At 49.7% G+C, this 18,184-nt stretch overlaps 1 protein-coding gene across 1 annotated transcript in view; it reads left to right on the forward strand.

The window, feature by feature from the left end:
* The window catches only part of LOC137410727 (multiple PDZ domain protein), a 197,606-nt gene that overhangs the window by 104,943 nt on the left and 74,479 nt on the right, over positions 1-18,184 (forward strand). The window contains exon 10 of the mRNA XM_078778865.1: positions 14,066-14,154. Coding sequence (XP_078634991.1) covers positions 14,066-14,154 — 89 coding nt within the window. The remainder of the gene's footprint in view (positions 1-14,065; positions 14,155-18,184) is intronic.

Raw genomic sequence — 18,184 nt, forward strand, 5'->3', positions numbered from 1 at the left:
GATGCAGTTTGTCAGGATAGAGTGGGTGTCGGTGGAGACGGACTTGGTGGAGATGAAAAGCTGGATGTCATCGGCGAAGCAGTGGAATTGGAGACCATGACGGCGGATTAAGTGACCGAGCGGGGACAGGTAAAGGATGAAGAGGAGGGGGCCAAGAACTGAACCTTGGGGGACACCTTGGGGGAGGGGAGCAGTGGGGGATTTGCAGTTATTGATGGAGATGAACTGGCATCTGTCAGAGAGGTATGATTTAATCCAAGAGAGGGCAGTGCCGGTAACGTTAAAGGTGGATTCAAGTCGGGTGAGGAGGATAGTGTGATCGATGGTGTCAAAGGCAGCGCTGAGGTCGAGGAGGACGAGAATGTTGAGGTTGCCAGCGTCAGAGGAGAGGAGAAGGTCATTGGTGATTTTGAGGAGAGCAGTTTCAGTACTGTGGTTGGACCGGAATCCGGATTGGAATGTTTCATACAGGTTATTGGCAGAGAGATGATGTTTGAGTTGAGTGGCTACAGCGCGTTCCAAAACTTTTGACAGAAAGGGTAGGTTGGAGATGGGTCTGAAGTTGTTTAGGGTGTCAGGGTTTAGACCAGGTTTTTTTAGAATGGGGGTAACAGCAGCAATTTTGAAGGAAGGTGGGACGATGCCTGTAGACAGGGAGGAGTTTATTGTTGCAATGATAAGTGGAGAGAGAGCAGGGAGGGAGGCTTTGACAAAGCTGGAGGGGATGGGGTCAAGAGTGCAGGTGGCAGTTTTCATTCCTATGAGGAGTTCAGAGAGGTCAGTAGGGGAGACTGGGGAGAACCGAGACAGGGGATGGCAGGACAAGGGGGGGCAGGTGGTTGGAGGGGGAGCGGGTGCGGTCAAGCTGTTGTAGATGTTGTCAATTTTGCGTTGGAAGAAAGAGAGGAAGGAGATGCAGTTGTCTACTGTGAATGACTGGGTGGTGGTGTTCAGGGGGCGGAGGAGTTTGTTTATTGTCGAGAAGAGTGCTTTTGGGTTTCCGGAGCCAGAGTGGATAATTTGAGAGTAGTAGGCAGAGCGGGCGCGGGAGAGGGCATCTTTGTAGTGTTGTAGGTGGTCCTTGTAGGCTTGGGAGTGAACTGTGAGACCCGTTTTATTGCGGAGTCTTTCAAGTTGGCGAGCACGAGTTTTCATCAGGTGGAGTTCAGGTGTAAACCAGGGAGCAGAATGGGTGAAAGAAACTGTTTTGGTTTTTACAGGCGCAAGCTGGTCAAGGCAGGAGGAGAGAGTGTGGTTGTAGTAGTCAGTGAGGTCGGAAGGGGTGTGGAGGTCAATGAAGGGAGAAGTGGACATTTTTTCAGAGAGGGTGGATGAGAATGAGGTAGGTGAAAGAGCGTTTAGCTTACGGAAGTTGATTGTGCGATAATGCCTTGGTGTTGGGGCGGGGATGTTGATGGTCAGAGTGATGGCTAAGTGGTCAGAGAGGGTGAGGTCGGAGCCATAGAGATGGTGCAAATTTAATCCAGTGGAGCAGACAAGGTCCAAAATGTGACCACGGATATGGGTAGGAAAGTCGACATGTTGAGTGAGGTTAAAGCAGGTGAGTAAATCAGTGAAGTCAGTGGTTATTGTGGAGTCAGTGGAGTCCATGTGGATATTGAAATCACCAAGGAGGAGGATTGAGGGGGAGAGGGAACATAGCTGGGTCAGAAAGGAGGAGAAGTCAGACAGGAATGATGGGTGTGGTTTGGGAGGGCGGTAGACGACAGCCATGACTGACTGCGTGCGACCAGAGAGTTTTAAAGCCAGGTGTTCAAATGATGGAGCAGATGAGATGGAGATGAGGTTGGTCTTGATGTCTTGACGGTGGATAACGGCAATTCCACCACCTCGGCCCTCCGAGCGTGGTTTATTGACGGAATATCCATTGGGTGTGGTGAGGTTAAGTGTGTAGTAGTCCAGAGGTTGTTGCCAGGTTTCGGTGAGACAGAGAAAGTCCAGTTTGTTATCCAGGATGTATTCGTTCAGGATGAGGCATTTGTTGTTGAGGGACCGGGTGTTGAACAGGGTGAGCTTGATGTTGTTTTGAACAGCAGGGATGAATTCAGGTGATTTAGCCAGGGTTCGTAGGCAGGAGGTGCGATCGTGTGCGTTGCTGTGACCAGGTGCGCTGGGACGAAGAGTGAGAGTGCGCTGAGCCGACCAGAGGACGGGGATGGAGTGACCTGATTGCAAATAAACAAACTTACGACCGGAGCCACGGTGAATGTACCTGGGCCGTCGGAGGAGTCCATTTGATTTAATGGCAGAGATGCATGATGGGGTGGAGCGGGTACCGAGCAGAAGAAGCCCTGCGGCGGAGTACCTCAGAGCCATGCCAGGCAGGAGCGAAGGGACGAGTACGAGGCCAAGGTCGAGGAGGCAAAGCGGCAAACGCAGCGGCAAACGACTGCAGCCGCTAATCAAGACCACAGCGGCAAACAGCCACCGCCGCAAACAACGGGAGCGGGCCTGAGGAAACAGTGGAGGAGCCGGGCAGGCGAAGCCAGGAGCAGAGCCGGGACCGAGCAGAGGGCAGACCCAACGGTCAAAAATCCGCCACGACCACCAGAAAAGCAAGCTATGTACAATGGCCCAGTCGGAGAAGCGGCGAACAAGTAACGCCAGCGTCCTCTCCAGACCGGACCGGAAGCGGAAGTCTTTCGGAATCTTTCCGAAAGCGGAAAGCGGAGGCGGAAATCTTTCCTCTTCTCCAATGGCTTGATCTCTGACCATCAATTTGGTTTCAGACCAGGTCATTCTACTCTGGACATGCTGCTTCTGCTGTCTCAACAATGGATGGAGGTCCTCAATGCCAAAGAGGAAATTAGAGCTGTCTCCCTTGACATATCACGTACCTTCGATACGGTCTGGCACCCCGCTCTGCTCACCAAACTCTGCTCCTTTGGTATCCATGGAAATCTCCACACATGGCTGGCGGACTTCCTCTCTAGTCGTCGTCAATGTGTGGCCCTGAATGGGTTTCTGTCATCTCCTCTTCCTGTTCAGGCTGGAGTTCCCCAAGGCAGTGTTCTGGGCCCTGTGCTTTTTCTGATCTTCATCAATGATCTCTCTGACTCTCTCGAAAATCTTCTCTATCTCTTTGCTGATGACTCTACTCTCTGTCGCTCCATTCCTCATCCCTCAGATCGGCAGTCTGCAGCCTCCTCACTCTCTGCAGACCTGGACAAAATCACAGACTGGTCAAACAAGTGGAACACGTCTTTCAATCCTGACAAATCTCACACTCTTACTATGTCTCTCCAAAAAGACCGACTGGACAACCCTCCCATCTACTTTTGAACAATCCTCTCCAAAACGTTCTGTCACTCAAGCCTTTGGGTCTCACTATCTGCCATGATCTTTCCTGGGAAAACCACATTTCCAAGCTGGCCTCCAAAACCAGTCGCCGACTGGGCATCCTCCGTCGTGCGAAGTCCTTCCTTGGCACACCTGAGCTACTCATTACATACAAGGCTTTCATCCGCAGCTCAATGGAAGGTTCTCCCCTCTGGGCCGGTGCACCTGCCTCACACCTAGCTCAGCTTCACACTGTTGAAACCAAAGCTTTCAGAATCATTGGAATCTCCCACGATGAAGCTAACTCTGAGGGCCTGTCACTCACTCACCGCAGGCAGGTAGGTGGGCTTTCTGTATTCTATCGACTCCTCTCCGGCCTAGCTCCCCCAGCTCTGTCTGGGCGGTGTCCCCCAAATATTCCTACAGGTCGCACAAGATCTGCCTGCAACTCTCTTTTGGTTAAACTGCCAAAATCAAGACTCTCTATTCACCTTCACTCTTTCATTCCTCTTTTCTCCTGCCTCTGGAACAAACTCCCTCACTCTCTTCAATCCCACTCCTCCCTCCAGGTCTTTAAAACAGCTGTTCACTACCATCTCTTACCTTCCCCCATCCAAAACCTTGATCTATTCTACCCCCACTAATTTCACTCCAGATCCACTTTTTTTGAAATAACAACTTCTTTCCTGGAAGTCCTTGCAGTGTCCTTGTGTTTTATACTTCTCCAACCCTCCCCCCACCCCCCATTCCCACACCTCCTCCCCCCAAGCCCTCTCCCTCTCACAGATCTCCCGATGTCCCTGCTCCCAAATGTTGTGTTTGTGTGCTTCCCCTTGTCTCCCCATCTTGTCTACCTCTACCCTTATATGTTTTGTGTGTCTGTTTGATTTTTTTGTGTGATAAATGTTAGCTCTTTCACGAGCCTCGATCCTGTATACAAAAAAAAAAAATGCTGGGTATCCCAGCTGGTATGAGATAAACACAAGTGACATGAGTACAAAAACTCAATTACATAATATACATAGTAAAGAAAATAAATGAAGTCATAACACATACATTCAGAAACTTACAAGTTTGTTGGCAAGAATTAGTTTCCACATTGTTTACTCGCACTTGGGCCACGTGAGACGGGTACCTCACAAGTAATGGTTATATATATAAATATATATAATCTATTCGTGACAGTAAAACAATTGATCTCCCTCGATTCTATTGAGAGAAAAAGTCCCTTTATATTCAGGGTGTTACAAGCACAAACAACGTGTGTCATGAGAACATTTACTGCAGAACCCCAACTCTACATTGTCATATTGTAAACTTGGCTAAATGTGCTACCACACATACAATTTCTCATGAAAGACGAGCACAATATATTACATGGCATTAGTTAACATGAAATAAAAGTTGATTTTACTGCAAACATCCAATAATGGAGGTGAATGCTGGTTAATTGTCATATGTGTGGAAGAAGCACAAATCCTCTTGAAAATCTGAAAATGAGTTTTTTCTTATTTAGGCTTCTGCTGGAATTACATGAACAGAGTATCCTCCATTTTGTTCATGCACACTTTTGCTGCCCCTTTATTGTAGTTTGTTATTGGTGCATCTGCTTTCTTATTTCTTGGTGTGTTTTTTTTTAGCACTCAGACTGGGCCTGCTCCAAGATTTTGAGCATGACAAAACTATTCTGCTTTCATCTTGGTCAGCATGCACTCCAACTTCTCCAACACGGGGGTGGGGGTTTTAGAGCAGTGTGCCATGCGAGCAGCATTTTCAGTGCCGAGCACCACAAAGAGCCTGGGCGGATGGAAGGAAGGGTGGTGGAGGTTTTGGCATGTCACCCATGGGGATGGCAATTTTTGGTTCAATTATAAACTCTTTAATTGGTGCTTCTCAGGAAGAATGTTGCATCACAACATGCAGTGTTCCAGATCGGCATTAAGCAGGGAAACGATCTGCTAGCATTAGTTGGTGGATGTAAAATCGCAGGGTATCTTGCACAGGTATCTTGTCGTAAGAGGCGACTAAGAGGGTTGGTGTCAGGAAGGGCATCCGGCCATAAAAAAAAAAACATTGCCTCAAAAAGAGAACCATGACAATTACAACTACATATGGGCAGGGTACAGCCCGAAGTGGAGATCGGTTTCTGAGGTTTGGGACATGGAATGTAGGGACAATGACAGGGAGATCAGGAGAAGTGGTGGAAGTATTGGTCAGAAGAAGAGTGGACATATGTTGTGTGCAAGAGACGAGATGGAAGGGAAGTGGTGTGAGAATGGTGAAGGGTAGGCAGGGACAGAAATACAAGTTTGTGTGGCAAGGGTGCCCGGAGGGCGTGAATGGTGTTGGTGTCCTGTTTTCTGAGGAGTTTGTAGACAGTGTGGTGAGTGTGACTAGAGTGAGTGATAGGTTGATGATGGTGAAAATGATGATTGGAAAGCTCTTGGTGAACGTCATCTCGGGATATGCTCCGCAGGTTGGTCGAAGGGATGAAGAGAAGGACAAGTTCTGGTGTGCAATAGAGAAGCTGATGGAAAACGTGAAAGATGAAGTTGTTGTGGTAGGAGGAGACCTAAATGGACATGTGGGAAGGAGAATGGATGGTTTTGACGGAGTTCATGGGGGTTACGGATATGGTGTGAGAAATGGAGAAGGTGAAAGGATATTGGAGTTTGCTGATGGAGCTGATTTGTTGATTTGTAATACTCAGTTCCAGAAAGAGGATAATAAGCTTGTTACATACACGTCAGGTGGGTCGACGACAACCGTTGACTACCTGATGGTGCGTAGGCGAGATAGGGGGCACCTCCGAGACACAAAGGTGATCCCGGGGGAGGAGGCTGTTTCACAGCACCACTTGGTTGTCTGTGACGTAAGGGTGAAAGGTGCGAGGAGAGCTCGGCGGGTGAAGTACCAACTGAGAATGAAGGTGTGGAGGTTGAAAGAGGTGACAGTAAGGGAGGCATTAAAAGAGCGGCTGAACAGGGTCGAGGATGATGTGGTTGAGCTTGAAAGTGGTTGGATGTCAATGAAAGCTAGTCTGTTGGGAGCCGTTGGTGAGGTATGTGGATGGACAAAAGGACCACCGAGGCACTCGGAAACATGGTGGTGGGATGATGACGTTGGAAAGAGGATTGACGAGAAGAGGAAGAAGTTCAAGGAGTGGCAGAAGGCGAAGGGTACGGGAGCAGAAACAGCAGAGCATGAAAGTTATAAGGCAGCCAGGAAGGCTGCAAAGAAAGAGGTAGCAAAGGCGCAGGAGGCATGTAGGAAAATGTTCGGAGAACGCTTGGATTCGGAAGAGGGTCAGAAAGCAGTATTCAGGATTGCAAAGCAGATAGCGAAAGAGAGGTGTGATGTTATGGGGGTGAGCTGCTTGAAGGATGAAGTGGGACAAATCGTTGTTGACCCAGATGGAATTAAAGGAAGATGGAAAAGATATATGGAAATGCTGTTGAATACAGAGAATGAATGGGATGGCAACATAGAGAGTAACCCAATTTTAGGACCGGCAGAGAAGATAACTGAGAAGGAAGTTGAGGAAGCGATAAAAGCAATGAAGGGTAGAAAAGCGGGAGGGCCGACGGGAGTTGTGGGAGATATGTTGAAGGCAGCAGGAAGTTGGGGTGTGAAGAGAATGACAGAGATCTGTAATCTGGTGGTGAAAGAAGGCCGCATTCCAGTGGCTTGGGAACTGAGTACCCTCGTCCCTCTATACAAGGGGAAAGGTGACCCTCTGGAGTGTGGCTCGTACCGAGCGATAAAGTTATTGGAGCATGGAATGAAGGTATTGGAAAGGGTGTTGGAGAGGAGGATAAGGAAGAAAGTGAAGATCGACGAAATGCAGTTTGGATTTATGCCAGGAAGAGGAACGACAGACGCGCTTTTCATTGTGAGGCAGTTGCAGGAGAAGTACATGGAGAAGAGGAAGAAGTTGTTTCTTGGGTTTGTTGATCTGGAGAAAGCATTCGATCGGGTTCCACGCAAAGTATTGACATGTGCATTGAGGAAGTTAGGAGTGGAGGAATGGTTGATCAGAGTAGTGATGGCAATGTACAAAAGAGCGCGCACAGCTGTAAGGACGAAGGACGGGAACAGTGGTGAGTTTGAGGTGAAGGTGGGAGTGCATCAGGGGTCGGTACTAAGTCCACTTCTATTTGTAGCTGTGATGGAGGTGCTGGCTCAGAACGTAAAGGAGGGTTTACCGTGGGAGTTGTTGTATGCAGATGATCTGGTGTTGATTGCGGAAAGTATGGATGGACTGAAGGAAAAGATGAACACGTGGAAGGAATGTATGGAGACAAAAGGTCTGAAGGTGAATATCAGAAAGACGAAGGTGATGGCAAGTGGTAAAGCATGTGGTGAGGTGGAAAGAACTGGGAAGTGGCCCTGTGCTGTGTGCAGGAAGGGTGTCGGAGTGAACTCCATTCAATGTACAATGTGCGCTGAGTGGGTTCATCAAAAATGTAGTGGTCTGAGAGGGTCATTAACCAGTGTGGCAGCTCCATTCAAATGTAAGGTGTGCACAGAGGGAGCTGCAGATGGAGGAAATGTTGAGTTGGATCTAGGAGACGGCGTGAAGCTGGAAGGTGTGAAAACATTTTGCTACCTCGGAGACATGCTGAATGGAGAAGGTGGATCAGACTCGGCAACGGTTGCTCGAGTTAGATGTGCATGGAAGAAGTTTCGGGAATTGAGTGGCGTGCTGATGATGAGGGGAGTGTCGTTGAAGCTGAAGGGAAAGGTGTATGCTGCATGTGTGAGAAGTGTTATGATTTATGGGAGCGAGACATGGGTAATGAACGTAGAGCAGCAACGAAGGTTGGAAAGGGTGGAAATGCGAATGGTTCGACGGATGTGTGGAGTATCGTTGAGAGAGAGGAAGACAAATGATGAATTGCGAAAGATGATGGGAATAGAGCCTGTGATTGATGCTGTGAAGAGGAACAGGTTGAGATGGTTTGGTCATGTGTTGAGGAAGGATGAAAGTGACTGGTTGAGAAGAGTGATGGAAATGAATGTAGAAGGAAGTAGAAGACGGGGAAGACCGAGAAAGACTTGGCTAAAGATGGTGGAAGAAGAAATGCGGGCAAGGGGGTTAACAAGGAGAGATGCAGAAAATAGGGCAAAATGGAGAAGATTGTCATGGGGACCGCAAGGCTAACCCCCGCTCTAGCAGGGAAAATGGCCTTTAAAATGCATGTTGTTGTTGTTGTATCTTGCACCATGAGCTGGTGACTTATTGTCAGCGCCATGAAGAAATTCCGAATTCCTGCTTTGACTATCTTTGGGAAGAGAAGGGCAAACCACCCAGTATCAATTGTAAGCCGACTGAAACCTTTGTTTAATTTGCCTCTCTATTTGAATCCTCAGCAAAGGCCTTTGGGCAGCTACACACCCATTGAGACCATCTTGCGTTCATGTGCACCTTTCTATGATTGAAGAAACGTTAACACCCATACTCTCAGCTTGGTCATTTGCAAGATCACTACTGGATCATCGTCTGTCACGTGGGGAACATACCCTCAAGCACTTAACATCACTTTTGGAGAGTTTGGGTTTTTTTTCCTTAGGCACTTTTATATTTTCAACACTGCCAGTTTCGTGTATCCTCTTCAGTCTTACATATGGCTCCTTCTGAAACATGAATTGGGGCTGCAATCTGCCGCATGCACAGTAGCTTTCAATTGCCCAGAGTTTGATTGATATATGCTTGTCATGTGATATTTCCCAAGAACCACAGCATGTACCACACAACAAATATACCACCACCTCTACTTTTATAGTCTGGCATGTGTGGCACTTTCTAAATGGCAACGTCTGGCGGTTTGGCAACGGTTTTCTGGCATGCCAACCCATAGCAGTGTAGTGTGGAGCACAATTATTCATTTTTTTTACACAAGTTGCAATTCTTTCACATTATTTCCGTTTCATAGACAGGTTTTCTTCTTGTTGCTTCATGGAATTAAGACAAATAATTAAGACGTGTGTATATATATATATATATATATATATATATATATATATATATATATATATATATATATATATATATATATGTTGTAACGGTTTTGAGAAGTGTAACGGTTTTTTTGAGAAGTGTAACAATTTTGGAGGAAGTGTAACGAATGTGAAAACGTTACAATGTGAACGTTACAAAAGTATGGTAACACCCTGGTAATGTAAATAATGGTCGCAGCCGTCCTCCTAGTTAATTCCATGAAACTTACACGCAGGTCACGATATATCTTTTTAAATAGTGTATTTCCTTATTCTATGTAGGCTAAATATGTGTTTCCCACTAGATTGACTTTGCATTGTATCAAACAAAATAAGCGTAGGCCCTTGCAATTTCCCCAAACATCTCCGCTCTCCAAAGTTCCTTTCAAAAGGGGGGGCGAGTGGTGTTCAATCCCGCAAGCCGCCATTGCCCATGTGCTAACCTCGGAGAAGAAAGGCGTGTCTCCACCTCGTCATAGAGGGGAGGAGTGAGCCAGCCCTAACAGCCAATCAGCACCGTGGTGAGCGACCCGGTAGGCGTGCCCTCGGAGCCGGCGGCTTGATTCCGCCCCGAGTGATAAAAGCGACTGTAAGGGACTGCTTCACCAGATGACCTGGGAGATGAGCGAAGGGGCGACACCAAGAGGAGCGGTGAGATGCGAAACGCTCCAAGCCAAAGAGGAGAGGTACTCGGAAAGGAAACCAGCTTTGGAGAGACGCGCTGAAAGGAGGGAGACGGCTCCACCAGAAGGAGAGGAGCAGGTGTGCCCGAGCCAGCGCGTGACGTCTAAAGCAACAGCAGCGGATACGCGACGGAGGGTTTTCCCGCCAAAACCGCGAGGAATTGAGAGCTGCTGCCTCCGACCCTCCTCCCTCTCCAGCAATCCACCTCAAGCCCTACCTGCCTGCAATATCCCCCGTGTAAGTGTGAACGTCGTCTGTCCTACTCGTTGTCTTGGGGTTAGGAAAAATGAATAGTGTAAGTTAACGATTCGCTGTGTGACTGCTTCTTCCATCCATTGCTTGTGTGTGTATAATAAATCTGTTCTTCCTCCGTACTCTGTCTTCTTCTCTTTTCATTCTCTTTCGGTCGCTTTAGAGGTTTCCCGATTGAATATCTGTGGTGCGATCTGGTCAACATCGGGTGGAATCGGGTTCTAATCGGGGAGTAACTGTTCGGACGCGGTAATACCAACCGCTCGGTAAAATAACATCTAAAACCGCGTCTGTAACAATATATATATATATATATTGTTGCGGATCTCCCGAAGCCCGTCCACGTTACAAAGGGGGGATTAAACCCCTTTTCCCCCTTGGGTCTTCGTGTCCACGAGGCTGAATCGCCACTTCCGCAGTGAGCGTGAAAAAGGGTATCGGGTCGACGCCGCACGTACCTTTGACCCATGCTGCCGCGAAAACGGGGACCGGACCTCGCACAAGCCACACTAATCGAGTACGCCCAAGCGGTGTGCGTATTACGTGACTCGTGCCGTTACTTTTATGGGACCCAATTCGAGCGGTTTTATTCGTACTATGCTAGGCCAATGGATAGAAGGGACGGGAACGATCAAATAAGAGGAAGAACACGATTTATTATTATGTACAGTGATTCGAAGAGACACAGAGCAGGCACTTAAGCAATGTTAACTTATACCCAGACAAAGGGCCCACTCACTCACTCACATGGGGAAATGGAGGAAGTAAGTTCGCGTGCCGAACGCGCTTTGCCGTCAGTCGCTCCCGGACAGCTCGCCCGGCGTGGCCCTCTGGCGGTCACGTCCGTGCAGGGAAACACAGGCAGGAGGAGATCGCGCGTCTGTGGCCCGGAATGGATCATCTTCACAAGCGCGATTAATACAGGTAGCAGAGCGCAGGGCATGGGGAATGTTCGTGTACAACGACACTATTACAAGCAGCTCGAGCAGTTACAAGCACTCCGACTCGTTCTCTCTGATACCCCGACTCTGACTCGATGCCTCGACCTCGTGCGCTGCGCGACTCTCAACTCAACTCTCAACTCGACTCATGGGCTGCGCGACTCTCAACTGACAAAGGCGGGGGGGCCGGAGCAGGGTTTTATGGCCCCGCCCCAGAGTCTCACTCGAATGTTCCAAGCCCCACCTCTCGTCGCCATGGTGAGCCACTCCCCTCGAGCTCTGATCGGCGGCTCGTTGCCTACCGGCCACTCCCCATGCAGCTCCTCCCTTCGGACTTGCCAGACTTGTTCCAGGCCGAGCACATGGCATGCTAGCCCAAATTGAGGCCTACTCACTGGCCTGCTCAACGCAAAACTAACACAGGAAAGGACTACGCTTACATTTACTAAGAAATAACTGAACTACCGCGAGGCTACATGTTGTGGTGCGTCTACCTACGAGGGGGGGGGGGGGGGGGGGTCATCCTTTATTCTCAAAACCACAACACTATATATATATATTGTTGTGGATATGAGAATGGTGTTTTTTTTATTGTGTTTTTTTATTGTATAGTACATTGTAAAATATCGCCCTCCTTCCTCCCGTTGTGTATAAAGGTCAAAAGGGCGTCCCGTAATTAGGTCATCAACAATCACGTTAGCCAATCATAGATTTCCTCCTTGTTGGTAGTTTATTTCCTTATTCTGTGTATTAGGCTAAAGCTTTGTCTTCCATTAATTAATACTCCATTGCACCGAATCAATTAAGAATAGCTCCCCTTCAATAATTCCATTTCCCAGCCAAACTCTCCATCTCTGGGTAAAGCAGTTCACAAGCGTGGGGTGCGCACCCTCTCATTTCGCTGCTATAGTGAATATGTGCTCCGTGCTCTGTTTGAACAGGAGGGGCGGGGTCGCCAGGGAGAGGCAAGCCCAGGGCGCACCACGAAGGGCGGGGCTGTTCAGCCCCATGCCCAAATAAGGAAACAAGCCCGTGGCTCGCCACGAGGGGCGTGCCGTCGGCGCCATGCCCAAATAAGGAGACAAGCCCGTGGGATTGCCATACAAGGTCACGAAACAGAGCACGGGGGGGGAGGGCGGTACCGAAACCGACGAGGGCGTGACACACCCGCGCTGAAGGTATGAGAGAAGGGTGCGACGATGGCTGGGGAAAGATAGACCAGAGATACGGCAGATGAGTCCAGGTGCGTAAGAGGGTTGGCAGTCCACCGGGAGAGAGTTGAGAGTTGCACCGGAGTTGCGTGAGAGATACGGAAAGCCTTTGGGTGGTTGTTGCGTGAGAGATACGAAAAGCCTTTGACAAAGAGCCGCTTCAACCAGCCCAGTTTCAACCAGCCGTGTGAAGCCCTGACGGGGCAGCGAGTGACCCTGCCGGTGTGCGGTGTAAAGCCGAAGACAAGGAGCTGCCGGCTCCTCGCTTCCCGCCCGGAGTGGACCTGCTCGCTGTGCCCTGTGATTCCACCTGCTCATCCATCCAAACGATTCCTGCCCTTCGATCCTTTTGCGTACGTGAGTTTGTTTTGTTTGTTCTGTCCTGGGTAATAAGCTAAGCCTGTTTAGTTAAGCTAGTATTTTCACTGTGTCTTTCTGGTCCGTCCCTCTTTCTGCTTTATTTTCTTATCTTTCCTTCTTCCTTGGTTTCTTTCAATCCTGTAAATAGTAATAAATAATAATCGTATTTCAAACCCTTTTTGTCTCCTTCTTCTTCTTCACATCCGTGTCGCCTTTGTCTTTTCCCTATTGAATATCTGTGGCGCGATTTTGGCCAACGTTCAGGAATCGGGTTAGTCGGGGTAACTGTTCGGGCGCGGCGGCCATCCGCTCGGCAAATCCAGTAACATCTTATCCGCGTCCGTAACAATATCTATATATATATATATATATATATATATATATATATATATATATATATATATATATACACACACACACATATACTAGAAGAGCCTACCTGTCACTTCATTGATGGACCAATCTGTCGTCATATTTATTTCTGCTAAAAGAGGGAAGGGGGGAGGAGAGATAGAAAGGGGGAAGAGAGGAGTGGGAGGGAGGGGAGGGAGCGGACGGAATGGGAGGGAGCGGACGGAATGGGAGGGAGTGGATGGAATGGGAGGGAGAGGATGGGAGGGGAGGGAATGGGAGGGGGAGAGGGAGAGGGAGCGCTAAACTGCAATACATCATTTGAGGGAGGGGGCTTTGACAGGCCCCTCCATCTTAGGGAGGGGTGATTGGAAGGAGGGGGTGATTGGAAGGAGGAGGAAATTTACCCATGCAAAGACTGCTTTAACCGCAGCGTTACCCAGGTTAAGAAGGAAATTGCAATACCCTTTACTACCACCACCAGGTGGCGCTACACGGTACACATTTACAGAGAGTATGTATGCCCCTCCCTCCTCCCCTCCCCCAGTCCCTCCACACCCCCACGTGAGGCCTTGGCCATATACCGTATGTTACCCCCCCCCCCCCTCCTCCCCACACACACAAAGTTGTATTTGTACCCCGAGTTTGGAGTTTGTAACTTAAAATATGTGGCCGTGCATAAGGAACAAAGGCAGACAGCTGCAGAGACAATGGCCTTTATATATGTATGTGTGTATATTTATCAGAATCAGACTCCCTTACCATAGTGGGTACCAGGCTGAGGATTAAGAAGGAGGTACAGACGTTGCTTGAGTGAAAGAAACTACAGCCCTCAGGCAGACTACCAAAGAGAAATGTCTCTCTGCATAAAGAAAGAGAAATGCAGTGTTTCTAGATTGCTGTCATGTTGTAGTGTTTTGTTTTTTTTTGACATGTTTCTAATGTAATGTCTTGTGATTATCTCAGAGTTGTGTGGCATCTTTGTGAAGAGCATCACCCCAGGCAGTGCTGCAGCCAATGATGGGAGGATTGGGATTGGAGATCGAATCATTGCGGTGGGTCAGTCTTGCTTGGAGAAGGTCATTGTTTGTGTTGATATCTTTAAAATATACCAATACATGCAATCCGGGCTTACCATTTCATAAAATATATAGTTTTAACGAAAGAAATATTGCAGAAACGTCATTTGCTGTGGCTCGCATAATAGGAATGCATTAAGACGCCAACAAATCCTCGATGATATAGTCTTGAGTATTACACGAGGAGTAAAAAGGTTAATTAATCTTTCAGGTGGCACGTGTCTGTTACAATGTCGATTTGTAAATTTGAGTACCTGAAGGTAAAACAGCCCATCAAGCTCTACTCAATACCCAACAGAATTGCACGAAAATTATGAAACAAACCGCAATGCTCTATAACATCCAGCTTGCTGTTTATTGAAGCACTTCTAACCGTGTTTACGGTCCTGCCATCTTTTATCGAACTCAAAGTTGGATCCTAAATACTGAACCATAACTCGTGATAATGCAACTCATCACACTTTAAGCACCATTGGTTGTAGAGACAGGGTTTGCTGTTATTCTCTTGATGTAAATTGAAAATGAAGTCAATAAAATAATCAGTGCTATAATCTTCAGTTTTAAACTGAAATGTCAGTTTAAAAAAAGTAAATTGCTCTTGAACCTTTACATATCTGCCATATGAATGATGTTAAAATGAAGTCAGCACCTGGCGTTTTACATCCTTTATTGCCATTTTTTTTATTATTATGGTGTAGCGACCCATGGATCCCCCAAAGCTCGAGACCAGCAACAGAATCGCCTGGCCCAAGCCGGTGACGTAACCGGCGGCCAAACCTCGGCGCCGAGGTTATAATCCTTTGCACCTGTCGGTCACATGACCACCAAAGCGTGCCTCGCCTGAGAGGCGTGGCTTTGGTTATGATGTATGCTTTTTGGTTTGGATATACAGTGGAACCTTGACTTACGAGTGCCCCAACTTACGAGTTTTTCGAGATACGAGCCGTCGCTCGGGCGGTTTATTGCTTTGAGATGCGAGCCGAGATCTGAGTTACGAGCTTTCGCCACCTGGTCACGTGGTTATCTTGCCGTGCAAGTACAGTATCTCTGTCGTATAGCGCTGCATTTTTGTTTTCGCATGTTGGTTATTTTGAGTTTACGCCGCCAGGTGGGTTCCGGTCACGTGGTTATCTTGCCGTGCACGTACAGTATCTCTGTCGTATAGCGCTGCATTTTTGTTTTCGCATGTTGGTTATTTTGAGTTTACGCCGCCAGGTGGGTTCCGGTCACGTGGTTATCTTGCCGTGCACGTACAGTATCTCTGTCGTATAGCGCTGCATTTTTGTTTTCGCATGTTGGTTATTTTGAGTTTACGCCGCCAGGTGGGTTCCGGTCACGGGGTTATCTTGCCGTGCACGTACAGTATCTCTGTCGTATAGCGCTGCATTTTTGTTTTCGCATGTTGGTTATTTTGAGTTTACGCCGCCAGGTGGGTTCCGGTCACGTGGTTATCTTGCCGTGCACGTACAGTATCTCTGTCGTATAGCGCTGCATTTTTGTTTTCGCATGTTGGTTATTTTGAGTTTACGCCGCCAGGTGGGTTCCGGTCACGTGGTTATCTTGCCGTGCACGTACAGTATCTCTGTCGTATAGCGCTGCATTTTTGTTTTCGCATTTTGGTTATTTTGGAAAATTTCATGTTCATGTCGAACATTTCATGTTCATGTTCATGTTCATGTTTTCATGTTCATGCCATGCCAGGCCACAACTTGTTCAGAGTGCCGGCGATAGCTCGCCTTCTCTTTGTGGAAAACACGGTGAGATCCTTAACATCCAACAACTAATGGGACGCAAACGGGGCGCCCAGTTTAGCGGTACACACATTGATGAATCACCCTGCCTGTGATTCACCCATGACAGGTTATAGCTGGGTCGGGATTCAAACCCAGGCTGGACAGTTTAGACTTTAGAGTCAAGTGTGCGTACCTCCAGTCCAGGCCATCCTGCCAACTTGTATGCTGCATACAGGTGAAATATAAAGCGCGAGATATTTTTATATATACTGTATATTTAAAAAAAAATTGGTGTGGTTTTTGGCGGGCTGGAACGGATTAATAGCATTTCAATGCATTTTAATGGGGAAATTTGATTTGAGAAACGAGCAATTTGAGTTACGAGCTCGGTCACAGAACGAATTAAACTCGTAAGTCAAGGTTCCACTGTATATATGCGAACCCGATAAACGGGTTTTCAGAGTTCCCGAGATGATTATTCAATAAACATCTTCTCGGACGAGTTTGTGTCTTGTCCGTCACTTCGTCCGTCTCAAGCAGGAGCGCTGCTCCTTCACTGGTGACCCCGAGTTTACGACACGCGATGGACACGGCAGTGTCCCTCAAACTGCCCACTTTCTGGGAAGCACATGCTGCCGTCTGGTTCACTCAGGCGGACTCCCAGTTCACCCTGCGTGGCATTACGGAGGACACCACGAAATACCATTACGTGGTCGCCTCGCTCGGCTCCGTGACCGCCGCACGCTGCCTGAACCTCCTCCAGAGCCCGCCCGCTGACGGCAAGTACGACGCCATCAAGGCACTTCTTCTGGGCGCTTTCGCCCTCTCCCCGGCTGAACGCGCGCGACGCCTGCTCGACCTTCCTGAGCTCGGCGATACGCGCCCGTCCGAACGTATGGACTACATGCTCGTGTTGCTCGGCGAGCATCCCTCGGATTTCCTTTTCCGAGAGCTTTTTCTCCGCCAGCTCCCGGCCCAGGTCCGGGTCGCCCTGGCAAGCACGACCATCACGAACCCCCGCGACCTCACCAGGGAGGCCGACAAGATCGATTCGGCAAGCCAGCTCGTCGGAGCCAGCTCGTCGGGGTGGCTGCCAGGAGCCCGCCCGCCGCCCAGTCGGCGCCCGCGGCGCAGTCTCCCGCCCACCCGCCCGACGCCCGCGACGCAGCTTCCTTCCCGGAGGCCGCCGGGCCGGCGCGACTGGCAGCGGCGACGCTGCATCGCCCGGTCCCGACGCGTCGACCGGAGCCCCCGCCAGACCCGGCCTGGTGTTATTTCCACGCCAGGTTCGGACGGCAGGCCCGATCATGTCGACCCCCGTGCACGTTCGGCAAGTCGGGAAACGGGCGGGCCGGCGCTCACTACCAGCCATGAGCGCCGGCCGTTCCGGAAACCTGCTATTCATCGCGGACCAAGCGTCGGGGTGGCGTTTTCTCTGCGACACCGGCGCTCAGCTGAGCGTCATTCCCACTTCGGTGGAGGACAGGCGGGCCGCCATTTGCGGCCCCTCCTTAATCGCGGCCAACGGCTCCGCCATCCGCACCTTCGGCCCACGCACCGTCGCCCTCCGCTTCGGCAGCCAGCTCTTTCGCTGGGAGTTCGTGACGGCGGACGTCCCCATGGCTTTGCTCGGCGCCGATTTCCTTTGCGCCCAGGGGCTGCTGGTCGACGTTAAACGTCGGCGTCTCGTCAACGCCGAAACTTTCAGCTCGCTGGCGTGCGCCTTGAGCCGTTCCGCACCCACCGAGCTTTCCTGCGTCCTCCAGTTGGCAGACGACTTCGCGCGTCTCCTCGCGGAGTTCCCGGCCCTCACGCGACCGACGTTTTCGGCCATCGCGGTGCGTCACGGCATCGAGCATCACATTCCCACTACGGGCCCGCCGGTGTACGCCCGAGCTCGCCGTCTCGACCCAGCCAAACTCGCCGTCGCCAAGGCCGAGTTCTCCGCGCTGGAGCGCCTCGGCATCGTGCGGCGCTCCGACAGCGCCTGGGCCTCTCCGCTGCACATCGTCCCGAAGCCGGGGGGCGGATGGCGGCCATGCGGCGACTACCGCCACCTCAACGACGCCACTACCCCCGACAGGTACCCCGTCCCGCACATCCAGGATTTTTCCACCCGGTTGGCGGGGCGGACCATTTTTTCAAAAGTGGACCTGATTCGGGGGTACCACCAGGTGCCCGTCCGCCCGGCCGACATCCCGAAGACGGCCGTTATTACACCTTTCGGCCTCTTTGAATTCCTCCGGATGCCCTTCGGCCTCAAAAACGCGGCA

The sequence above is a fragment of the Myxine glutinosa genome, chromosome 1, assembly GCF_964187855.1.
Source record: "Myxine glutinosa chromosome 1, kmMyxGlut1.1, whole genome shotgun sequence".
Taxonomy (NCBI): Eukaryota; Metazoa; Chordata; class Myxini; order Myxiniformes; family Myxinidae; genus Myxine; species Myxine glutinosa.